This window comes from Artibeus jamaicensis, unplaced genomic scaffold, assembly GCF_021234435.1.
Source record: "Artibeus jamaicensis isolate MK-2021 breed Jamaican fruit bat unplaced genomic scaffold, CSHL_Jam_final contig_311, whole genome shotgun sequence".
NCBI lineage: Eukaryota > Metazoa > Chordata > Mammalia > Chiroptera > Phyllostomidae > Artibeus > Artibeus jamaicensis.
Window position 1 is genome coordinate 1,512,882 of NW_026521717.1, and position 21,948 is coordinate 1,534,829.

Sequence of the window (21,948 nt, forward strand, 5' to 3'; positions counted from 1 at the left end):
TGCCTAATTCTTGCCTTTGTAAGAACAGTGAGAGAGACAGAGTAAATCCCTTCAGTAAGGCTTATGTTTATGGAAAACACATGGGCTATTAGATCCAGTTAGTCCTGGATTTGAATCCCAATTTTGCAGTTTTCAATGAATATGGTCTTTTTTTAAATTTAGTTATTTTTCAAGTACAGTTTTTTGTCTATTTCTCCCATCTCATCCCCCCCCGTCCCATGTCAATGAATATGGTCTTAAAAATTACTTCAACTCACAAACCTTAGTTTCTGCACCCGCTAAAATGGAATAACTACATCCTTGCGAGGTTATTGTGAGGGTTAAAGGTTATGTGTATAACATGCTTGGCATATGATAGTTTCTCAATAAACTGTAGCTAATAAAAACAACAACCACCATGTTGAAAAAAAACAATAAATAAAAACTGCCAACAGCAGACAGTGAAGTGTGATGGTTAAGTCCCTGAGCCTGGAGTCAGTCCACCTCAGTTTTTATCCTAGCTTTCTTCTCTTCATAGAGTATGTATCTTCTTGAAAAAAGAATGTTCTCTGTCTCTTTTCTCTTAACATGACATCTTCATGGCTTTACTTGAACTGAAGTTTTCAATCTGAGCAAATTACTTAACTTCCCTCTTCACCAGTTACCATAGCTGTAAAGGGAGGCTAATAATAGTATCTACCTCATATGCTTGTGATAGGAATAAATGAGTTTGTCCATGTAGATCCTAGAATCATGCCTGACCCTGACACATTGTAAGAATGGAATAAATGCTAGCTATTGCTGCTGCTGTTATTTTAGTTATTGTGTGAAGGACACTCCAAAACCAGGACCAATCACCTGGATAAAAACTACTCACCCATAATGTTCATTAACACATTTAAACTGAAAGAGTATGAAACCTCCTGAAGATGGCATAGCATTTCACACTAATGGCTAGAACAGAGAAGTTACTTCAAGGGCAAAATTAAAATTAGAATGCAGATTACAAGGATATGTGACCAAATAACTGGTAATCCTTCTAGGGATTCAGGGCTTACAAAGTCCTTCACTACACAAGGACTTTGTGAATATCACTTTTAAAACTCAAAGCCAAACTCACACACAAACCAAAATCAGTGAAGAGTGAGGAAAGGGAATACATGTTGCCTTCCTCCTTCCCTCAGAACATGTTTCCATGTACCCCCAACCTTATGCCTTAATATTTCCAAATCCTTTCTGCAAAGATGAGAAAAGCAACACTAATTCCACTGTGTCACTTCCATACATACAAAAATACTTTGGCCACCTGGCCAAGGTAATAAAGGATTGCTGGACCCATACACCACCCAAGAAACAACTACCCAACCAGAGTATTCAGATTTGCAAAGACAGCATATAATCCTGCTGCTCTGTGTGTGGCTTGATGGAGAGGGATGGAGAGTCTGGGATTCAAAGTGCTGTCTCCAGCATCTCATGGATTAGAATTATGATGTCTGAACCAGGGTGAAGAGCAGGGCAGCCCTACTTGGTGTCTATACTCCAAGCCCTCTAAAGCACCCCCTTCATCATAGGGGACCAGAAAATGGGACAACTCAGTAGAGGTCCTTTGGGTCACCAAGGAAAAGCAGCAGGGATGAACTTGAAAGAGCCCATTTTATGGTATGGTGTAAGAAACAAGAGGCAGCTTTTAATAATCTCGTGTGGTTGCAGCTCACTTCTCAAGAACAGTAACTTTAGCAGGCACTTCATTATATTTCTACTGTAATGGACACAGGTGTGAGCCAAGTCCTCACCAAAACACCCCTCAGAATTCAGTCCGAGTTAGGTCATCTGTAGTCTATTGACAACTGCTGAACTCAAAAGCCCTTATGAGGCATCTCAGCAACAGTATGTATCCTGCCACCAATGAGGCTCTTTTCCCATGAATAATGAACAAGAATATCATGTCTGTTGCCAGGTATACAACATAAACAAAGCTCAACACAAGGGTCTTGTTATGGTGAGTGTGTCTACTTGAAACAAAGGAATTTTGCAATGTGTGAGCCAAATTCTAGTAAAGGGTGGGACAGCTGTTGTAACAAATAATGTGAACACATGTTATCAGAATCTAATAAATCAGCTTTCTGTTGTTATAAAACAGAGGCCATGCAATGAGATAAAGATTGATGAAAGAGATCACTAAATGAGTTCATTTCTTTATTTTACAATGTGTCTTGTAACACAAAGCTGAAGATTTCTCTAATGAACACAGATCCTCATGGAAGGAACCTTAAGGGACTTGAGATCTCAAAGGCTCTATTGGTTAAATCTTTTTTTTTTCAAGCTTTGATATATGAGGTTGAGTACAGGCTGGCACTGGGAATGAGAACTCTGAAACCTTGCCGTGGTACTGATGGCTGCAGAGTGGGATTTGGAAAAGTGCACAGCCGCCTGGAACCAAATGCATGTGGCTGGGTTCCCTTGGTGCCAAAAGATGCTCAATGTATGAACAATTTGCCCGTAAGGTAGTTTCATGGTTTAAACTCCCGAAGTCGGACAAACAGAGAACAAAAGTGAGCTGATGTGAAGGCTGAACAGTCTTTGTTTTGTTTACTACACAGTGTGCCACAAACACTTTTCTCTTTTTCTTAAATCACTTCCATTCTAGGTAGTATGTACCTTGTTACACTGGGTGCTTGTGTTTGCGCAGGCCAAGAGATGCCATCATTGCCAGAGGGCTTTCAGTTGCTATCATTTTGAGCAAGAATTATAACAAAAAAAAAAAAATGCAATCTTATAATGCCTCAGTTTTCCCACCTGTAAGGGCTAACAACTACAGCCTATTTCAGAGATTCCTCATGAGGAACTCTGTGTCAAAAATAAAACTTAAATGATATAGTTTTGTCTATATGTCTGACAAATTCCTGGAAATTTTGACCTGAATAATTCATTAAATATACTAACAATGCTTACTAAAGAAATAATATTTTATAAAGTACAAAATGATTTTGTAATATAAGTAATCACTCACTAACATCCATTTTATAAACAAACACGTTTATTTAGGAGAAAGAATTAATGAAATAAGGTAGAATAGTATGAAATTCTGCAGAGATTTAGTAGCCACATCATGGAAGGTAATACATAAATAACTTTTGTACAACTGATCAAATAGTGATTCACAGAAAATGGCAATATAAGTAGAAGAGTTTTCAAATCTCTAGGCTGTGTCAGTTTATTTTTCTGGTTTATTAAGAACAGGCAAAATGAAATAAGCTCATGGGTGAGTAACCAGAATGACTAAGAGACTTCAAAGCCCCTCATGTAAAGAAATGTGGGAATTCTGCTAATAAGGAGAAGACCTAGGATGAGGGGACATAATTTTATCTTCAAATATTTACTGCGTTGTCACAAGGGCTGGAGCATGGTAGTTGTTCAAAACTGCTTTAAAGGATCAATATGACCAATAGGTAGTAGTCAGTCAACACTTGTGGGGTTCACAGCAGCAGCTCAGTCACTGCTGTCCCAGCAGGGCCCACACTGCCTGCAGGGATTCTGAGGGTTTTTTATTCCTGAGGTAATAAAGCGAACATGCACAAAACTTGTTGACAGGGACAGTATGAGAGGAACCTGCTGAGAGGGAAGGGAAGGAACGTGGCATGGGACACTCAACATTTCCGGTTCCCACTAACCTTTACATTTCAAGACTCTATAAATGCTATCATAAAACTGTTGATGACAATTCTCAAAGAGAATAGTTATCAAAGTGCTATGCTATTTAAAATGATCCTTCCAATCTAATCATTAAAATATATCAAAAAGAGGAGTACTCAAATAGATAAAAATATACAAACACTTACCATCATACTTTGCTAAGACTGCCTGAACATCAGCATATGCTTGTAGTTCTAGAAGGGCTTCTAAAAGGTTTTCATGGATGTTGAACATGCTCAGCAAGGGGAACTCCTTCATTAACTAGGAAAGAAGAAACCAAGAAATGAGTAATCTATACTTCTCATTAAAAGTATAACTAATACTGAATCACAATATATTTATGTAATATAAATATAATATAATTTTAGAAGTACAGTTAATACTGAATTATAAGTAGCCACACCACTTATTATTTTTTAAATCATGAACTGTTTACATTTTCCTGCTATTTTGGAAAAATGACAACTTTGAATTTGTGAGAACCTAAGGTGGGAGAAAATCCAAAAGAAAGGGGATTTCATAAAAACTGAGAAAGATGCTTACAGGTAGTGCTCAGTAATCTTGAAATACCAAAGAGGCCAAATAAGGTGAAGGGTGACAACTCTCTCTCAGGTGTTAACAATTCAACATCACCAAGAACAGTTTGGATGGAAGCTGGAGAAGAGAAGGGGAAGTGGGCAGGCACTACTTCAGGAGTGTCAAACTCCTTTTCACCGAAGGCCACATCAGTCTCTCAGTTGCCTTGAAAGGGCTGAAATAATTTAGGACTGTATAAATGTAACTACTCCTTAACTGTCAGGGAGTTGAAATTACATTCAACCCTTTGAAGGCAACCACGAGGCTGATGTGGCCCCCAGTGAAAATGAGTTTGACAACCCTGCACTGCTCTTTCAAGCAGCCTGGTGACAAAATTAAGGAGAAAAAGCAGGAAAATAAAGGTGATATGGATTAAGAAAAATATGTAGGTAGTGCTGGGAGGTGGTAGTAAAGGGACTGGATGTGCAGCAGTCCTGTCTGGTACCCTCAACAAAACAGGAATCAAGATCAATTTCTGAGTCTGAGGGAAGAGGTGGCAGGGAGGTGTTTTGAAGATGGGGGGTATAAGTGCAAAATGGCCACAAAGGAGGGGAACTGCTTAGCAAAAGAGTTAAGGAATCTTGGCCAAGGCCATCTTGAGGGCCTAAGAAATTGGAGATGATGAATTTAGAGAGGCTACAATTGGCATGACTGTTGAGTTTCAGCTGACAGCAGTCCAGGTCCACTAGCAAAGATGTCAAATGAGTTAGGCTGAGCTTGGGCAGACTGCACTAGATTTGATGAAAACTGAAGGAGCAAGAGAGTTAAGAATAGTGAAAGAATGATTAAAGAAATGAATGGCCTTAAGGTTCTAGGCAGTTTTTTTAAAATATATATATAATACTGAACTTCACTGGAAAGCAAAGAAAAATAAGAAAGAACTAAGATTTCAGAGTAAAATCTTTATCTGAAAGATAAATCTCATCGTAAGGGGGAAAGATAACCTGGTTCTTTCTAGAGAAAAATTATATATATATATATATATGTAATGTATGCGTATATATCATCTACTTAATCTCCTATATGGATAACTGTTTTCTATTATAACACAATAACCTGTAAAAAAAAGTGATAACTTTTTGACATCAACATCATTGAAGCAATTGTGCTGAGAGAAATAATACTCAAAAATAGGCTAATTCACCCTTAAGTAAGAAACCGCTGGATACACTTCATTGACAATCCACTTCTTACATTAGAAACATTTGCCATGTGGTTCTTTTTTAAAGCCAAGAATCATTTAGCATAGCTCTAAAAATAATTTTCTGTAGCCCCAAAGAGTATTGCATTACCAACAAAAAACATCTATCAAAATGATTATGTGTTCAATGAGACTGAACCCCCTAGAAACAGCATGCGGTATTTCTATTGCTAGTAAAGGAAGTAAATAAGACTATACCACACATTGTTGATGTTCTGTAACCAATCAAAGTATTTCTTGTTCTGGTATACTTTGATTCTGGTTGACATCATCCTTTGATTTTTTCCTCCTAATTAGTACTTGTTAGAATGAAAGCTCTCTCTCATTCAGCATTTAGCAACACAGTAAAGATATTCTCTAAACTGCAACATTTAAACATTTACCACTTTTGACCAGTTCTTCAGGTAAAGGTCAAAAGTCAAGGATACAAGTCATATTCTGCATGTTTAAACTGCAATTCTAAGTATTAGTATGTCAAAGGTTAAAAACTGAGAGGCTGTCTTATTAAAATCCAGTGAGACTGTATGAACAAATGTGGGAGTCTCAGCTTGTTGAAACAGAATTTGAAGAAAGATTCAAGGAGCTAGGGTAGCTGTGCTTTCACTGGAAGCTTGGACAGAGTATATTATGCGCCCCTCCAAAAAAATCACCAACTAAAGGACTTGAATCATGGTAAATAGCAAATGTTGGGGAGGCAATTGAAGTCATATGACAATTTGGAAATCTAGCTTTCCTTGTTTAAGAAACAAGAAGAACTAGTGATATTTCTGCTGCCCTGTCTCACTCCAGCTATTAACCTTGTCCTCTCTAGTCTTTCACATCAATCTGTCTCAGAAAAAAAAAACCCACGAACACTACTCCCTCAGCCCTCTTTACTCCTCACCACATACCTACAATCTGCCTTCCAGCCCCACAATTCCTCTGGATCAGCTTGTCCCACATTTACAGGTGACTTAAATTGCTCCATGGGCACCCTCCAGTCCTTTTCATACTTGACCTCTGCAATATTCGAAAGTTTGACTTTTTCCTTGAAACTCTTGTCTTTCTTGGCTTCCTGGACACCATTCTCTTCTGGTTTTCTTCTTACTTATCTCCTAGCTCCTTCTCAGGTTTCTACTTGTCTGTTCCTTACGAGTAAGTTGTCTCCCAGTTATGTCCCAAGAACTCTTCTCATTAACACCCTAATCTATAGGATTACTTTTGTGTCCAGAGTCTCAATACTACTGTTTTTGTGGGGGTAGCTCCCCCATCCTCACATCCTGTTTTGACCTACCTCCTCAGTGAATATATTAGGTCAGTTTATAAATTATCTCCCTTACAGTTTTACCTGGTACACTTAATACTAAGCTCATAAATTCCCCCTCCCCTAGCCAAATCTGTTCTTTACCCTTGGTATTTCCAACCTCGGAGAAGAAAATCATTAATCCTCTTCACCCTGCCCAATGCAGCCACCTTAGAGGTCCCTAAACAACTGAATATATAAAAATTGCCAATAGCTTTCATCAGGTTCACAGAAAGCTGTTATGCACACAATAAACGAGCAAACGTGATGGTCAATAATCATTACCATCTTCTCTTTTCTCTGACCCTATGACTAATACCTCAGTTTATGCCCTCATATTTAGTCTAAACTGCTCTGCTTGCCTCTGGATCATCTTTCTTTCATTTTTTTAAAAGATATTTATTTATTTTTTAGAGAGGGGAGGAGAGGAAGAAAGAGAAGGAGATAAACATTAATATATGGTTGCCTCTCACATGCCCCTTTTGGAAACTGGCCTGCAACCCAGGCATGGTCCGACTGGGAATCAAACTGGCGATTTTGATTTGCAGGCCAGCACTCAACCACTGAGCCACACCAGCCAGGGCTGGATCACCTCTTTCCAAATCACTCTTCACCTTACTGTCATAACAGGTTTTCACATATACACACTGGAGTCCATCACACCCCTGCTTAAAAGGCAACCACGGACATGGCTGGACCAAGGAAATGGGCAGATGTGAATACAAATTTACAAATAAGGCTGCTTATTAAAACATTATAATAGTGAAAAATGCAAGGAACTTAAAATTTAACCCATTATGAGGCATTTAAGTATGAGATATAGTCATCTTTTGGGCTATTATATGTAGAAATAATTTTTAACGGCACGGCCTGCAAAATGCTGACATACAAAATTACATTAGAAAAAGCAGAATGCAAATTATATTGCACAATTAGATCATGCTTTTTAAAATATATATGTATAGAAATACACTTGGTAAGAATGAACCAAATGTTTTAACAGTGGTTATTTCTGTTAGTGAGATTAAAGGTGAGTTTTATTTCTTTTTTCATTTTTCCATATGTTCTAATATTTTTAAAGAAGTATATGCACATTCTATAAATTGGGGAGGAAAGACTACATGTAAGAATATTGACCTCTCATCAAATTGAGGATATAAAATGCTCAGCATAGCAAACACAGCCCCTATGACAAGTCCCTGTCTACTGTGCCTGCCTTGTTTGTAGCCACTTTACTATATACATACCAGGCTCCCACCACAAAACAGCTTTCAGTTCCTCACACAGACCACATTCACTCATGTTTCTATCTCCACACTCCCTTCCCCCCTGAGTACTCTCCCTCTGCCTCCTTACTCTATCTGGCCAGCTTTTCAACTTCCAGGAACCTGCCCTTTGACTCCTGGCCTCTTGCCTCCATCTGCCAGGTTAAGTACTCCTGCTCCAAATTCCCAGAGTCCCTGTCACAATGGCCTATTGTCTTTCCCTTGAACCTGGGAAGACTGTGAGAACAGAAATTTTTTTTTCTCTTTTTTGACTTCCTGAGCAAATAATTTTTTAAATTATTGGTCATTTACAGTTACCCCAATTTTCCCCTATTGCTCTCCCCCAACTCACCCAACCTGAACTTCCACAGTCAATCCTCACCCTGTTTGTTCATGTCCATGGGTCCTTTATACATGTTTCTTGACTAGACTCTTCTCCTTCTTTCCCATTATCTTTCTCCCTCCTCCCTTCTAGTCACTGGGAATTTGTTCATTTCCTTGTCTTTGGTTCTACTTTGCTCTTTTGTTTGTTTTGTTCATTAGGTTCCACTTATAAATGACACCATATGGTATTTGTCTTTCACTGCCTGGCTTATTTCACTTGGCATAATATTCTTCTCCAGTTCCATTCACGCTGTCAGGAAGGGTAGGAAATCCTCCTTTCTTTCTGCTGAGCAGTATTCCATTGTGTAAATGTACCATAGTTTTTTGATTCACTCATTTACTGATGGGCACTTAGGTTGCTTCCAGCACCTGGCTATTGTAAATAACACTGCTATGAACATTGTGCTACATACAGTCTTCTGAATTGGTGTTTCAGGGCTCTTAGGTTATAATTCCAGCAGTGGAATAGCTGGGTCAAAACGCAGTTCCATTTTTAGCTTTTTGAGGAAATTCCATACTGTTTTCCATAGTGGCTGCACCAGTCTGCATTCCCACCCACAGTGTACTAGGGTTCCTTTTTCTCTACAACCTTGCCAGCACTTGTTAGTTGTTGATTTGTTAATAATGGCCATTCTGACCAGCATGAAATGGTATCTCATTGTGGTTTTACTTTGCATCTCTCTGACAGCTAGTGTTGCTGAGTATTCTTTCATATGTCCGTGGGCCCTCTGTATGTCCTCCTTGGATAAGTGTCTGTACAGGTCCTTTGCCCATTTTTTAATTGAATTGTTTGTCTTTCTGGTGTTGAGTCATGAGTTCTTTATATATTTTGGAGATCAAACCCTTGTCTGAGGTATCATTGACAAATATGTTTCCTCATATGATTGGCTCCCTTTTCATTTGCTGATTATTTCGTTAGCCATGCATCTTTTTTATCAGTAGATTCTTGGTCACCAGCTGACCCATCATAGGTGCTCAATACATTTGTCATGAATGGAATGGTTTTTTAAAGTTATCTTCCTTTGGGGTACATATTATATGTGTGCTACCACAGGCCTACCTCAGGCCTTTGTATTACATATCCCTGAACTTGTTCCTCTACCCTGTAAAATCTTCCAATGACCTTCCACACTCTATACCTTGGAAAAGGTACAACTAGAACCCATCAGCTCTGACTTAAAGTAAGGAAGAATTTTCTTATTTAGAGCTGCCTAAAAATGGAATAGATTGTCTAAAGAAGTCTCCATCACTGAAACTATTCATATAGAGAGAAGCCAGTCAATGAACAGGGATTAAAAAAAAAGGCCCAGAATGTTTCCAGTCCTGTAATTCCAGGGGAAAACTCCCCAGCTCCTTGAAAAAATTCTTAGGCCCTCCCTCAGTTCAGTGACAGATGCTTCTTGCCTCTTCTGTCTTCTACAAGATTAAAATTCTAGCCTTTTTGGACTAGACTATTATCCATCATTCCCAGAATTCTTCCTCTAGTTATTAGCCACTGTGTTTTTGCTCAAAATATTCTCACCACCTGGAATTCCTTTTTCCTTCATTTATAAGGCAGCCTGTCAAAATTACCCCACCCACCAAAGCCCAGATCAAACGCCACCTCCTCAAGTCAGAGCATCATGAAAGTGAGAGCCAGCAGAGCCCATGGAGATCATCCAAACACCCTCCTCAGTTTACAGACTCAGTCCCTCCCACCCTTGCTCCACCAAAAAACAATGAAGGCTGAAAATGCAAGTGATTCAGCCAAAGTCAGCTATGGGACTATGATTCAAATGCATTCATCAGTTCTGATTCCAAATTTCAACATATTAGAACCCCAGTCTCAGGCTTGCCAGGTCCAGAAGAACTAAACCACTTTATTTATGTTTCTCCTACAGTTACATATCTGATTCGTATAGTGTTTATAAGACTGCATGAAGACAGCTGAGAAAAGAGCCCTATTTTTAGAGTTATTCCTGCCAATTACTACCTGTGCGATTTTGTACAAATTACTTACACTCTCTGAGCTTTGCTTTCCTCATCTTCTGGTTCTCAGCTCATGTGATGCCTTTTCAGACTCTTCCTCTGTCACCCTCTCTAATGTGGTCACCCCACCCACACCACCATTTTCCATCACTTCTATCACATTCTGAAATCATCTTGTTTATTTATGTGGCTGAATATTAGATAATATAATAAGCAAAACAAAAATAATTAAACAGAGTTATAGCAGGTGATACTACTATTATAAGGGTCAGCAATTTTTTTTTTCTGTAAAGAGCCAGAGAGTAAATTATTTTTGGCTTTGCCACCTATATGGTCTCTTTTGCAACTACTCAAATCTGACACTGCAGTGTGAAAATAGCCATAAACTGTACATAAATGTTCCAATAAAACGTTATTTACAGCCCTGGTCGGTGTGGCTCAATTGGTTGGAATGTCATCCTATACACCAAAAGTTTGCAGGTTTGTTCACTAGTCCAGCTACACAATCCCCAGTCTGGGTGTGTCCAGGAGGCAATCAATCGATGCTTCCCTCCTACATAGATGTTTCTCTCTCCCCTTCTCTTTCTCTAAAAGCAATGAAAAAAATGTTCTTGGGTGAAAATTAAAAACAACAACAACAAGATTTTACTTACAAAAAAAAAAACAGGCTGGAGCCAAGAGTTGGCCTGTAGGCCTTAGGTTGCCAACCCCTTGTTAACAGGAATAGATTTTTTTCAAGTTTTTATAAGAAGAGTTTCATAGCGATAATTTGAAAATCATACATATCTTATAAACATTTGGTTTGGCAGGCCATGGAAAAATTGAAAAAGACCTACCCTATAACCTAACACTTTTTCTCCACCTCTATTCCTGAGAACATTCACAAAGGTTTCTGAAGAGTCTTATATTGGGATATCCACACAAGATGGGGAGTACTGTCATAAACAGTGCAATGAATAGATCAATGAGGTATATGCTTATGACAAAATGCAACTTAGCAGGCAAAAGGACAAAGTTAAGCTTCATATATCTTTTTTTAGACTTCAAAAAATATATTTTGATTATGCCATTACAGTTGTTTTATTTCCCCACTTCATTCCCCTCCACTCTGCATACCCCCTCTCCCACCATTCCCCCCTTTAGTTTATGCCCATGTGTCACAAGTTCTTTAGATTCTATACTTCCCATACTATTCTTGCCCTCCCCGTCTATTTTCTACCTACCATCTATGCTACTTATTCTCTGTACCTTCTGCCCCCCTTCTCCTCCTCCCACTTCCCTGTTGCTAACCCTCCATGTAATCTCCATTTCTATGGTTCTGCTCCTGATCTAGCTGTCCTCTTAGTTTGCTTTTGTTTTAGGTGTGGTTCTTAATAACTGTGAGTTTGCTGTCCTTTCACTGTTCATCTTTTTTATCTTCTTTTTCATAGATAAGTCCCTTTAACATTTCATATAATAAGGGCTTGGTGATGATGAACTCCTTGAACTTGATCCTATCTGAGAAGCACTTTATCTGCCCTTCCATTCTAAATGAAAGCTTTGCTGGATAGATCAATCTTGGTTGTAGGTCTTTGGATTTCATGACTTGGAATACTTCTTTCTAGCCCCTTCTTGCCTGTAAGGTCTCTTTTGAGAAATCAGCTGACAGTCTGATGGGAACTCCTTTGTAGGTGACTGTCTCTTGCTGCTTCTAGGATTCTCTCCATTTTAATCTTGGCTAATGTAATGATGATGTCCCTTGGTGTGTTCCTTCTTGGGTCCAACTTCTTTTGGACTCTCTGAGCTTCCTGGATTTCTGGAAGTCTATTGCTTTTGTCAGATTGGGGAAGTTCTCCTTTATTATTTGTTTAAATAAGTTTTCCATTTGTTGCTCTTCCTCCTCCCCTCCTGGTACCCCTATAATTCGGATGTCGGAACATTTAAAGATGTCCTGGAGGTTCCTAAGCCTCTCCTCATTTTTTAAAATTCTTGCTTCTTCATTCTTTTCTGTTTGGTCATTTTTTTATTCCTTCTGGCCCACTCCATTGATTTGAGTCCCAGTTTCCTTTCCATTACTATTGGTTTCCTGTGCATTTCCTTTTATTTCAATTAGTTTAGCCTCCATTTGTTCCTCTAATTTGTGACTAAAATCACCCAGTTCTGTGAGCATCCTGATCACCAGTGTTTTGAACTGTGCATCTGATAGGTTGGCTATGTCTTGGTTGCTTAGAAGTATTGGCTCTGGGGCCTTGAGCTGTTCTTCTTGAGCAATAATGTTTTGGTCTGTTTGCTCTTGTTATGTATGAAGGGTGGAGCCTTAGGTGTTCACCAGGGCGGGGTGACCCAGTCACTGGTTTGTGATGCTGTATGTGGGGGGCAGGGTCAGTGAGGGGCAATGGCATTTTTTCCACTCTCTTTAGGATTTTGGTCCCCTCTGCTGCTTCCTGCAAGCAAACTGGGCCCCCCTGGTGTTGGCTCCTGAGTGTATGGGCCTGTGCACCCTACAGGACCCTGTGGGTCTCTCCAACAAACTCTCTGTGAGCCTGGGAGCTTCTCCCCACACCTCAACCCCGAAAGTTTTTCCAATTGGTGCTTTTAGGCTTTAATTCCCATCAATGGGGCCCTAGCCTGTGTGGTCTGTGTCACTGCTCGCTCCTTCACCTGGTTTATCTGAGTGTGAATGTGTGACTGCGGTCAGCCAGCCGCCTTGTGGCCCCACTGGTTCACCCATTGCCACCCCATGCCTGGGATCCGCCAACCGCCACCTGCACTCCTGGGTCAGTCTGGCCACTTTTTCCTGCGTGACCTGCTCCACCAGCTGCTGACTCCGCCCCTCTTACTGGTCTAGCTGAATGGATCATTGTTGTTGGACTTCTGTACAGTTCAATTTTCTATGTTTTGGTTGCATTTTTGTTACTAAAACTTTGTTGTCTTTAAACTTGGTTGTGCGAGGAGGCACAGTGTTTCCACCTACACCTCCATCTTGGCCGGAAGTTCAGCTTCATATATCTTAATGTAGACAAATATCAAGCAATTTTGAGTGAAAAAAAATACAGAAATACATTGTAGAATATTATGCAATTCCATTAAATGTTAAAATGCTTACAAAACAATTCTACTAACTGTTTATGGGTATTTATTCTAGAAAAGAAAATACCAATTTGGTCTTACCTCAAGGGAGATAAAGGGTATAAGTGGTGGTTGCATGGGGGCTATGGCTTTATATTATTTTTTAATATATTTTATTGATTATGCTATTATAGTTTTCCCAAGTTTTTCCCCTTTGTCCCCCTCCACACTGTATCCCCCAATTCCCTCTGGCAATCCATCCCCTTAGTTCATATCCATGGACCATGCATATATATAAGTTCTTTAGCTACTCTATTTCCCATACTGTTCTTAACATTCTCCTGTCTATTCTGTGCCTACCAATTTGTACTTCATAATCCTTGCATCTTCTCCCTCATTCTCTCCCACCTCCTCCCCAACTGCTAACCCTTCAAAATGATCTCCATATCTATGATTCTGTTTCTATTCTGCTTGTTTAGTTTGCTTTTTAGGTTTAATTATTGATAGTTTTGAGTTTATTGCCATTTTAATGCTCATAATGTTCCTTTCCTTAAATAAGTCCTTTTAAGATTTCATATAATAGTGGTTTAATGATGAATTCCTTTAGCTTTACCTTGTCTGGGAAGCAGTTTCTCTGCCCTTCCATTCTAAATGATAGCTTTGCTGGATAGAGTGCTCTAGGTTGTAAATCCTTGCTTTTCATATACTTTGAATACTTCTTGCCAGTCCTTTCTAGCCTGCAAAATTTCTTTTGAGAAATTAGCTGACAGTCTTATGGGAACTCCTTTGTAGGTAACTCTGCTTTTATCTTGCTGCTTTAAAAATTCTCTCTTTATCTTTAACCTTTGGCATTTTAATTACGATGTGCCTTAGTGTGGGCCTTTTTGCATCTATCTTATTTGGGACTCTCTGTGCTTCCTAAACTAGCATGTTTGTTTCCTTCACTAAATTATGGAAGTTTTCTTTCATTATTTTTCCTAGTAAGTTCTCAATTTCTTGTTATTTCTCTTTTCCTTTTGACACCCCTATAATTTGAATGATGGTACATTTGAAGTTTTCCCAGAGGCTCCTTAGCCTGTCCTTGTTGGTTTGGATTTATTTTTCTCCTTGCTCTTCTGATTGAATGTTTTTTTTTCTTCCTTATGTTCCAAATCATTGATTTGATTCTCAGTTTCATTTACTCTACTGTTGGTTTCCTGTAACTTTTTCTTTATTTCACTTAGTGTAACCTTCATTTAGCCTGGGTCTTTTTTAAACTATTGAGGTACTCAATGAGTTCCTTGAGCATTCTAATAACCAGTGTTTTGAACTCTGCATCTGAGAGGTTGGTTCATATGCAGAGTTCAACCATATCTCTGGTTCATTTAGTTCTTTCTCTGGAATTGTGTTCTGTTCTTTCATTTGGGTCATATTTCTTTGTCTCTTCAATTTGGCAGCTTCCCATTGTTTGTTTCTATATTAGATAGAGCTGCTCTGACTCCCTGTCTTAGTAACATGGCCTATTGTAGAAAAAAAGCACATTGGTAAAATGGGTGGGGTGGAGCCTGAGGTAATTTCCATGATGGGGCAACCTGTGTGAACCAGGTTGATAGAGCCTCTGATATATTGTCACTGCTTTGTGGCTCTGTTGAGGAAGGACTCAGAAAGAGTACAATGCCTCTGCCTGGCCTCTAAAGTTTTGTCCAGTTGGAAACTGTCCCACAGCACTTTCCCTGATTTCAGACACTTCAATTTCTCCTTGTTTGCCACTGATGCCCTTCTAGCTGTGCCCTGGTATTGAAGCTCTGAAGGAGTAAGTCTGCATAAGTCCTAAGTCTGTTGTGGGTCCTTTAAGAGAAGACTTCTGAGAATCCCGCAGTTTCTTCTACTGCCCCAGTCTTGACTGGATTTTATAGCCAGAAGTTATGGGGACTTACTTTCCTGACACTGGAACCCTGGGCTGGATAGTCTGGTGTGAGGCTGCAAACCCTCGCTCCTGAGGTATCCTCCTGAGTTTTATCCACCACACGTGGGTGTGGGGCTTCTTGTTCCATATCCCCATGCCTCTCAACCTTTCCACATGTCTCCGCATCTCTACCTACACTTCTGTGTCTCTACCCCTCCTACCCATCTGAATGGAAGTGGCTTCTTTTATTCTTTGGTTGTTGGATTTCTGTACAACTTGATTTTCTGATGATTCTGGGTGATATTTGTTTTGTAGTCTATGTGTAATTTTTGCTATGGTTGTGTAAGGAGGTGAGCTGTGTTTACCTATGCCTCTATCTTGACTAGAAATCTCTGTTTTACTTCTTTTCAGTAAAGAAGATAAACAAAGATGACAAGAATTTTAGTTAATTCCCAATTTATTACTATTTATTACTAATTGTGGGAAGTGGGGCTGTTTTTAATATGTTATTATATATATATTTTAAAGTGCTTCCTCAAACATAGGATGTCCATTAGATGTACTTTTCATTTGTAATTTCTCAAGTAATGAAGACTTCAATTTTTCATCACTTAGATTTTGATTTGTTTTCCTATTTTCTAAATGCCTTTTCAGACAAAATACTTTCCCTTTGGGTCTTTGACTGTAGCTCCTTAAAGTATTGTCAGAGTCTTTAAAAATAGGTCAAAGTCTGACTGAACAACATCTAGAGAATTTCCTTAAAAACTAATTTGACTTTATAGATTTTAATACACTGCACATGAACTCTGTAATGATATCAAGATAATAATTGCTAATCTCAGATGAACCACAGCTTAGCCACTCTTCTCCACCTGAGTTATAGACAGCAGATTTGCTGACAGATGTGGCGAGAAGAATTATAAAAGCTATTGCTTCATCTTGAAGGAATCTTCAGGATTAAACTGACTGTAAGGTAAGTTCCTTTAAGATTGGGCTGAGACATGACTACCTAATAAGAAAACTGTTCTGTCATAAAATTCCTTCTTGCTTCCTCTCCAGGACCACTTCAAAGATTCCTGTGGTGCACTGACTTAAAGATAAAAGAGAAGGCACGGGGGAGGCTAGAGAAGTGGTACATATAGAAGTCAAGAGCACCACCATCTTTGGAATCAGATGGATCTGAGTTGATACATCCAGGGACGTGGAGTTTCTTAGCACCAGGTGAACTGACTTTTTTTGTCTGCAAAATAAGAATAACTCCCAGCTCACAGTGCACCCAAACATAACATGGGGGTTTCATTATCTTTACATAATAACAGTAATATATGTTTACTACATTTTCATAGTGCTATTGTTTGTTTTGCTGTGTGTGCCCAGTTCCCTTTTTGGTTTTAGTTGTACAATATAGCATATTTCAATTTATTTATCTATTCTAAAATAACACATAAAATGACTTGGTGACATAATTGCCCTTTCTATTAAGAAACTTGAATGAAGGCATATGATAAATATAAAAGCCTGTTTTCTATAAGCCAAGTCACCCTAAATATATGTTTAAATTTGCTCACTGTCTAGCATAGTTCTGTTGTTTACTGCCAGCTATCTTCTCCAAATTGGTAATTGCTTTCTCCAGGCAATAAGAAATTTATATGCCCCATTTTGTCTAAGTATTACAGATCACATACAATGAAAACATTAAGTCTCCTATAATTCCTCTAATACCTATGGGGAAGATCATGGGATGGGCAAAGGATAGAATTTCAGTTTCAATTTTACATCATCTGGCTATTGTCAGTTCAAGTTTATTTCAATGGAAGAATTTGAGGCACTTCTGAGGTTAACATTTATGAGCTCAAATTGAAAAAAAAAAGGAGAGTTAATTCAATGGATCTGAAATACTCTACAGACATAATTTAAAACTACAGTATATATGCTTTTTCTCAGCTGACTTATAGATGAAAACAACTGTTTAAACCTTTCAAGTTATGTTTGTATCTATTTAAACATGTTATTAGTTTAGCTATCCATGCCTTGTTCCTTGAGTGAGAAAAGCAATGTGAAAATTCTTACATATTTTAAGGAAGAGGTAATTAAAAGAGATCCTCAGCCAGATTCCTACTGAGGTCAATGCAAGCTTGGCCTAATTAAAGTTTACAGAATTTGGCCTGTATTATATTCAAACAGCAGATACTATTTTATTATGGTTGCAAGTTTGACATTATTTAATTATAATTCAAATAAAAGCATAAACAGAAAATAGAAAAGACACTCTATTGTATGGTTATTATTTTGTCAGTGATTTTTACTGACACTAAGGGACATGAAAGGAAAGAATGAATTGTTTATCCAAGTCCTCATTGAACCACGAGAGTTCCATTCACACAGAGAACTATATAAAATGCAGTCCCGGGAGGCTTAAGTATACAATAATAAGAAAATGTGCCCTGGCTGGTGTGGCTCAGTGGTCTGAGTGACAGCCTGCAAACCAAAGGGTCACTGGTTTGATTCCCAGTCAGGACACATACTTAGGTTGTAGGCCAGGCCACTCATGGAGGCTACATAAGAGGCAACCACACACTGATGTTTCTCTCCTCCTCTTTCTCCCTCCTTCCCTTCTCTCTAAAAATAAACAAATAAAATCTTTAAAAAATATCATTTTCAGGGCTAATCTAATGGAAAATATTAAGCTGCATCTATTGAAAAGTAACATGATCCATATATGACCTATATGGACAGTTAAATTACAAGTTAACCAGTCCTTCACTAAACTGAGCACATAATGTAAATATATCCATCACTGACAACCAAAGAGATAACTAATAGTTGTAGGCATAATGGTGGATCATTCAATGACAGTTTTATATTGCAGGAAGAATCAAAAAGCTAGAAGCTTAGATAAACAATCATCTACTTTTCCTGTCAAAATAATGCTCATTTCATTCCAGAGAAGGAAATTTTCCTGAAAAATTTTTAGTAAATGAGGCAAGCTCTGCATTTCAGTATAAAATGAGGTTCCTCTTCCATTTGCTATTCAATCATTCCTTAATAAGTTTATGTACCTAATCAGATAAAACTAACACAACCCCACTCAGAACTTAGAAATCTTCAAAGATTCCCTTCTTCAACCTTTACCCTCTTCAGTAATAATTCTTTACTTCATTTCAAGACATAGCACCATTGTTTTATCTGCTATCTGAACCCCATGGTAAACCACAGCTTCAAGAACCCCGAGGGTGAAAGTGGAGGAAAGACCAGGGAAGAAATCAGCCTCACCCTGTCTCAGGGAAAAGAATGATTTATACCCTCCTCAAAACTGAAAGGTTGACACTTTGTATATAACATTTGCTTTATCACTTTAAACAGCTTCAATTAGGACAGTGCCCTGGCCCTGAGATTATGAACAAATGTGAACAATTTGAAGAGTATTTCAAATGGCTCGGAAGCAGTCCTGGTAACAGAAAATAGGACAATAAGCACCTTCCCTCTGTGATGACAGAGCATTACTCTTCCGTCCCGGGAGTGGCCCCAATGAGTGGCTAAGCACACCAGCCAACAATTACTGTAAGAAAAGACATTTTATGCCCAAAACACTAAGTATATTTGGCAGATACCTTCCACATTCACATGGGTTATGGTAAATAACTCTACTCAAAAGATTAACTCATTTGGTTATCTGGGGCACAGTTAATAAATGCTCACCCTGGCAGGCATTTCACAATAGGGTCATTATAAAAGTTAATTATTACAAAAGATCCTTTTATAGCAACGGGCAGAAGGTCAGTACTTTTGACATTCATCCTGATACTCCTCTGTATATTCTCTTTCCTCCTCCAGTCTTTCCATAGTACTCTCCTAGAACTGGGCTCTGTGATATACAAATTCCCCGACACATCCATAAATTATCCACAGGATACAAGCCTGAGTTCACTGCTTCTGCTGCACCCCTTAAACTTGCCCATGGAACTAGCCTACCAGGCTAGATGCAGGGCTGGCTTCTTCCAGTTCTCCAAAGCATACTGAAACCATTACTGTTCAGCCCCTGAGAGGCAGTTCTGCTCCTCCGAAGTTCATGCCGTAATGCTCTGATAATTGTCCCCTTCCTTTGACCATGTTTTCTACCCAGTTAACAGACCAACATACAGTGACAACTCTGGCACCCTGCTCCATATTCTTACTCTTAACCTCAAGGGCTGCCCTTACATAGATGATCACAGTCTATGTAAACATCCCATATAATATCCTACACTCTTGATTGCTTTACTGTTTCAAAGCAAAACACTGTCCCTCTGCTATACTTAGGTAACCCAAGGCCACAGCCAAAACCTGAACCTTGACATCTAAACATGTTCCATCTAAAATATACAACTCTCTGACCATAATATACCAACCTCCAGTTCTGTTACACCATTATTCACACTAAACTTCCTCTTTAACTTCACTAAGACCACAATTGTCTTATCTTCTCCACTTATTTTTTGTCTTTATCTTTCCCAGGCCACTGCCATTACTGTTAAACTGTTTTCTTCTTTTAGCTTCCATGATATCACACTCTTCTGGTGGTCCTCCAAGCTTTCCAAGTGCTCCTTCTCAAAAGTCATTAGATGTTTGTCCTCTACCCAGCCTGTCAATGTTGGAGATCACTGGGGCTCACTTTTTTTTTTTTAATCAAGATTTTATTTATTTATCTTTAGAGGGGAAGGGAAGGAGAGAGGGAGAGAAACATCAATGTATGGCTGCCCCTCATGCGTCCCCTGCTGGGAACTGGCCTGCAGGGAACCGGCCTGCAGGGAACCTGCCTGCAACCCCAGTATGTGCCCTGACTGGGATTGAACCGCGATTGTCTGGTTCGCAGGCCCCCGCTCAATCCACTGAGCCACACCAGCCAGGCCTGGGGCTCACTTTTTAACTTTCTTTCTTCCATATCTACATCTCTACATACATGATCTCAATACCACAACTATATTTATTTTTTTATTTATCACTTAATTTTTAACCCTTTTTTATTGTTATTACAGTTATTCAATTTTCCCCCTTTGCCCTCCTCTGCCCATCCCACTCTCTGCTCCCACAGTCAATTCCCACACCATTGTCCACATCCATGAGTCATTCACACATGCTCTTTGACTAGTACCATCTCCTTTCCACCATCCCCTCCTCTTCCTCCTTCCTCCCCTCTGGTCACTTTCAGTCTGATCCATGTTCCCTTGCCATAGCTTTATATCCTACATATAAACAGATAACTCCCAAACTCCTTACCCCTGAGTTCCAGACACATTTCCAATTGTCTTTATGAAATCTCCACCTAGAGGTAAAATAGGCACCTCAAACATGATGGCCAAAACAGAATCCCTGCTTTACAACAATAATCTGTTCCTCTTCTTGTCCTCTTTTGCATAAATAGTATGACCATCACCAAGCTGCTCAGGATAGAAACCTGTGGATGCCTAGGTTTCCTTGATTATATAATTTATTTTTTTCACAGCCAAAACATTCAGTAATTAATTTTTCAATTGGTTATTGAGAAGCTACTATGTCTCTTGAGATAAAGTAGTAAACAGATAAAAAAATTCTTTCCTACCTGAAAGGTAGTGAAGAAAGAGAGAAAATAAGCAGGTAAGTAAATATACAGACTACCAAATGGTGATTCATTCTAAGGAGAATAAATAATGTACAGAACAATGTTAGGGAATTCTCCTGTGGCAGGCAGATGCAATTTTAAATAGAGCAGTCAGTGAAGGTGGGATAGGGAAGACATATTGTAAAGATTCTAAAGATAACATTTAAGCAGAAACTGAAGCAGTTGAGGGAGCATGTCATCAGAATGTCTAGAAGAGGAAGATTTACGGAATGGCTCCAGCAAGCGCAAAGACCCTAGGGTGGGAGTGAGTTTGACAGGTTCAACAAACAGCAAGACCAGTATGGCTGGAGCACAGTGAACACATAGCAGAAACAAGGGCTAGATTATATAGAGCCTTATGGGCCACTTTTTGAGTTTAAATTCTGAGATGAGAGACCACTGGGAGGTTTTAAGCCAAAGAAAGACATGGTCAGACATGTTTTAAATGGCTCATTCTAGCTGCTTCATGAAAAATAGATGCAAGGAGACAAGAGTAGAAGTGGGAAACCAGTTGGAAGGTTATTACAACCCAAGTATGAGATAATGACACTTTAGATTGAGAGGCTAGCCGTGGACATAGTAAGAAGTGATAGGATTCTAAATATGTTTTAAAGATGGGGCCAATAGAATTTACAATAGTCAAATCCTGTTGATCCTATATCCAAATATGTCTCAAATCCATCTACTTCTCCATTGCCACTGCCAATTCCACACCCTCATCAGTTCATGCCTGAATTACTATTATAGCTGAGCTGTTACCTGGACTCCTTACTGTCATTCTTGCCCTCCATTCTCAACAATGTACCCAGTACTCTTAAAAAAAAACATGTTAGATTATACTCCTTCTCTGTTTCACATACTTTAATGGCTTCCCACTGTACCTAGAATGAAATGTAAACTCCTTCCTATTTCCTTCAAAGTCCAGAATGACAGAGCTCCTGCCTTGCCTGCCTTTTCAAATTCATCTCATTCTGACTTTCCCTTTATTTACCAAACTCTTTCTAGTCTCAGGGTCTCTGCATTAGCTCATCCTCTGTGAAATCATCTCCT

The 21,948-nt window shown here is 38.9% G+C and overlaps 1 protein-coding gene across 9 annotated transcripts in view; it reads right to left on the minus strand.

Annotated features, from left to right (window-relative positions):
* The window catches only part of ST7 (suppression of tumorigenicity 7), a 307,476-nt gene that overhangs the window by 71,216 nt on the left and 214,312 nt on the right, over positions 1-21,948 (minus strand). For all 9 annotated transcript variants that reach the window (XM_053662963.1, XM_053662965.1, XM_053662969.1 and 6 more), the window contains one exon: positions 3,819-3,933. In XM_053662963.1, coding sequence (XP_053518938.1) covers positions 3,819-3,933 — 115 coding nt within the window. The remainder of the gene's footprint in view (positions 1-3,818; positions 3,934-21,948) is intronic.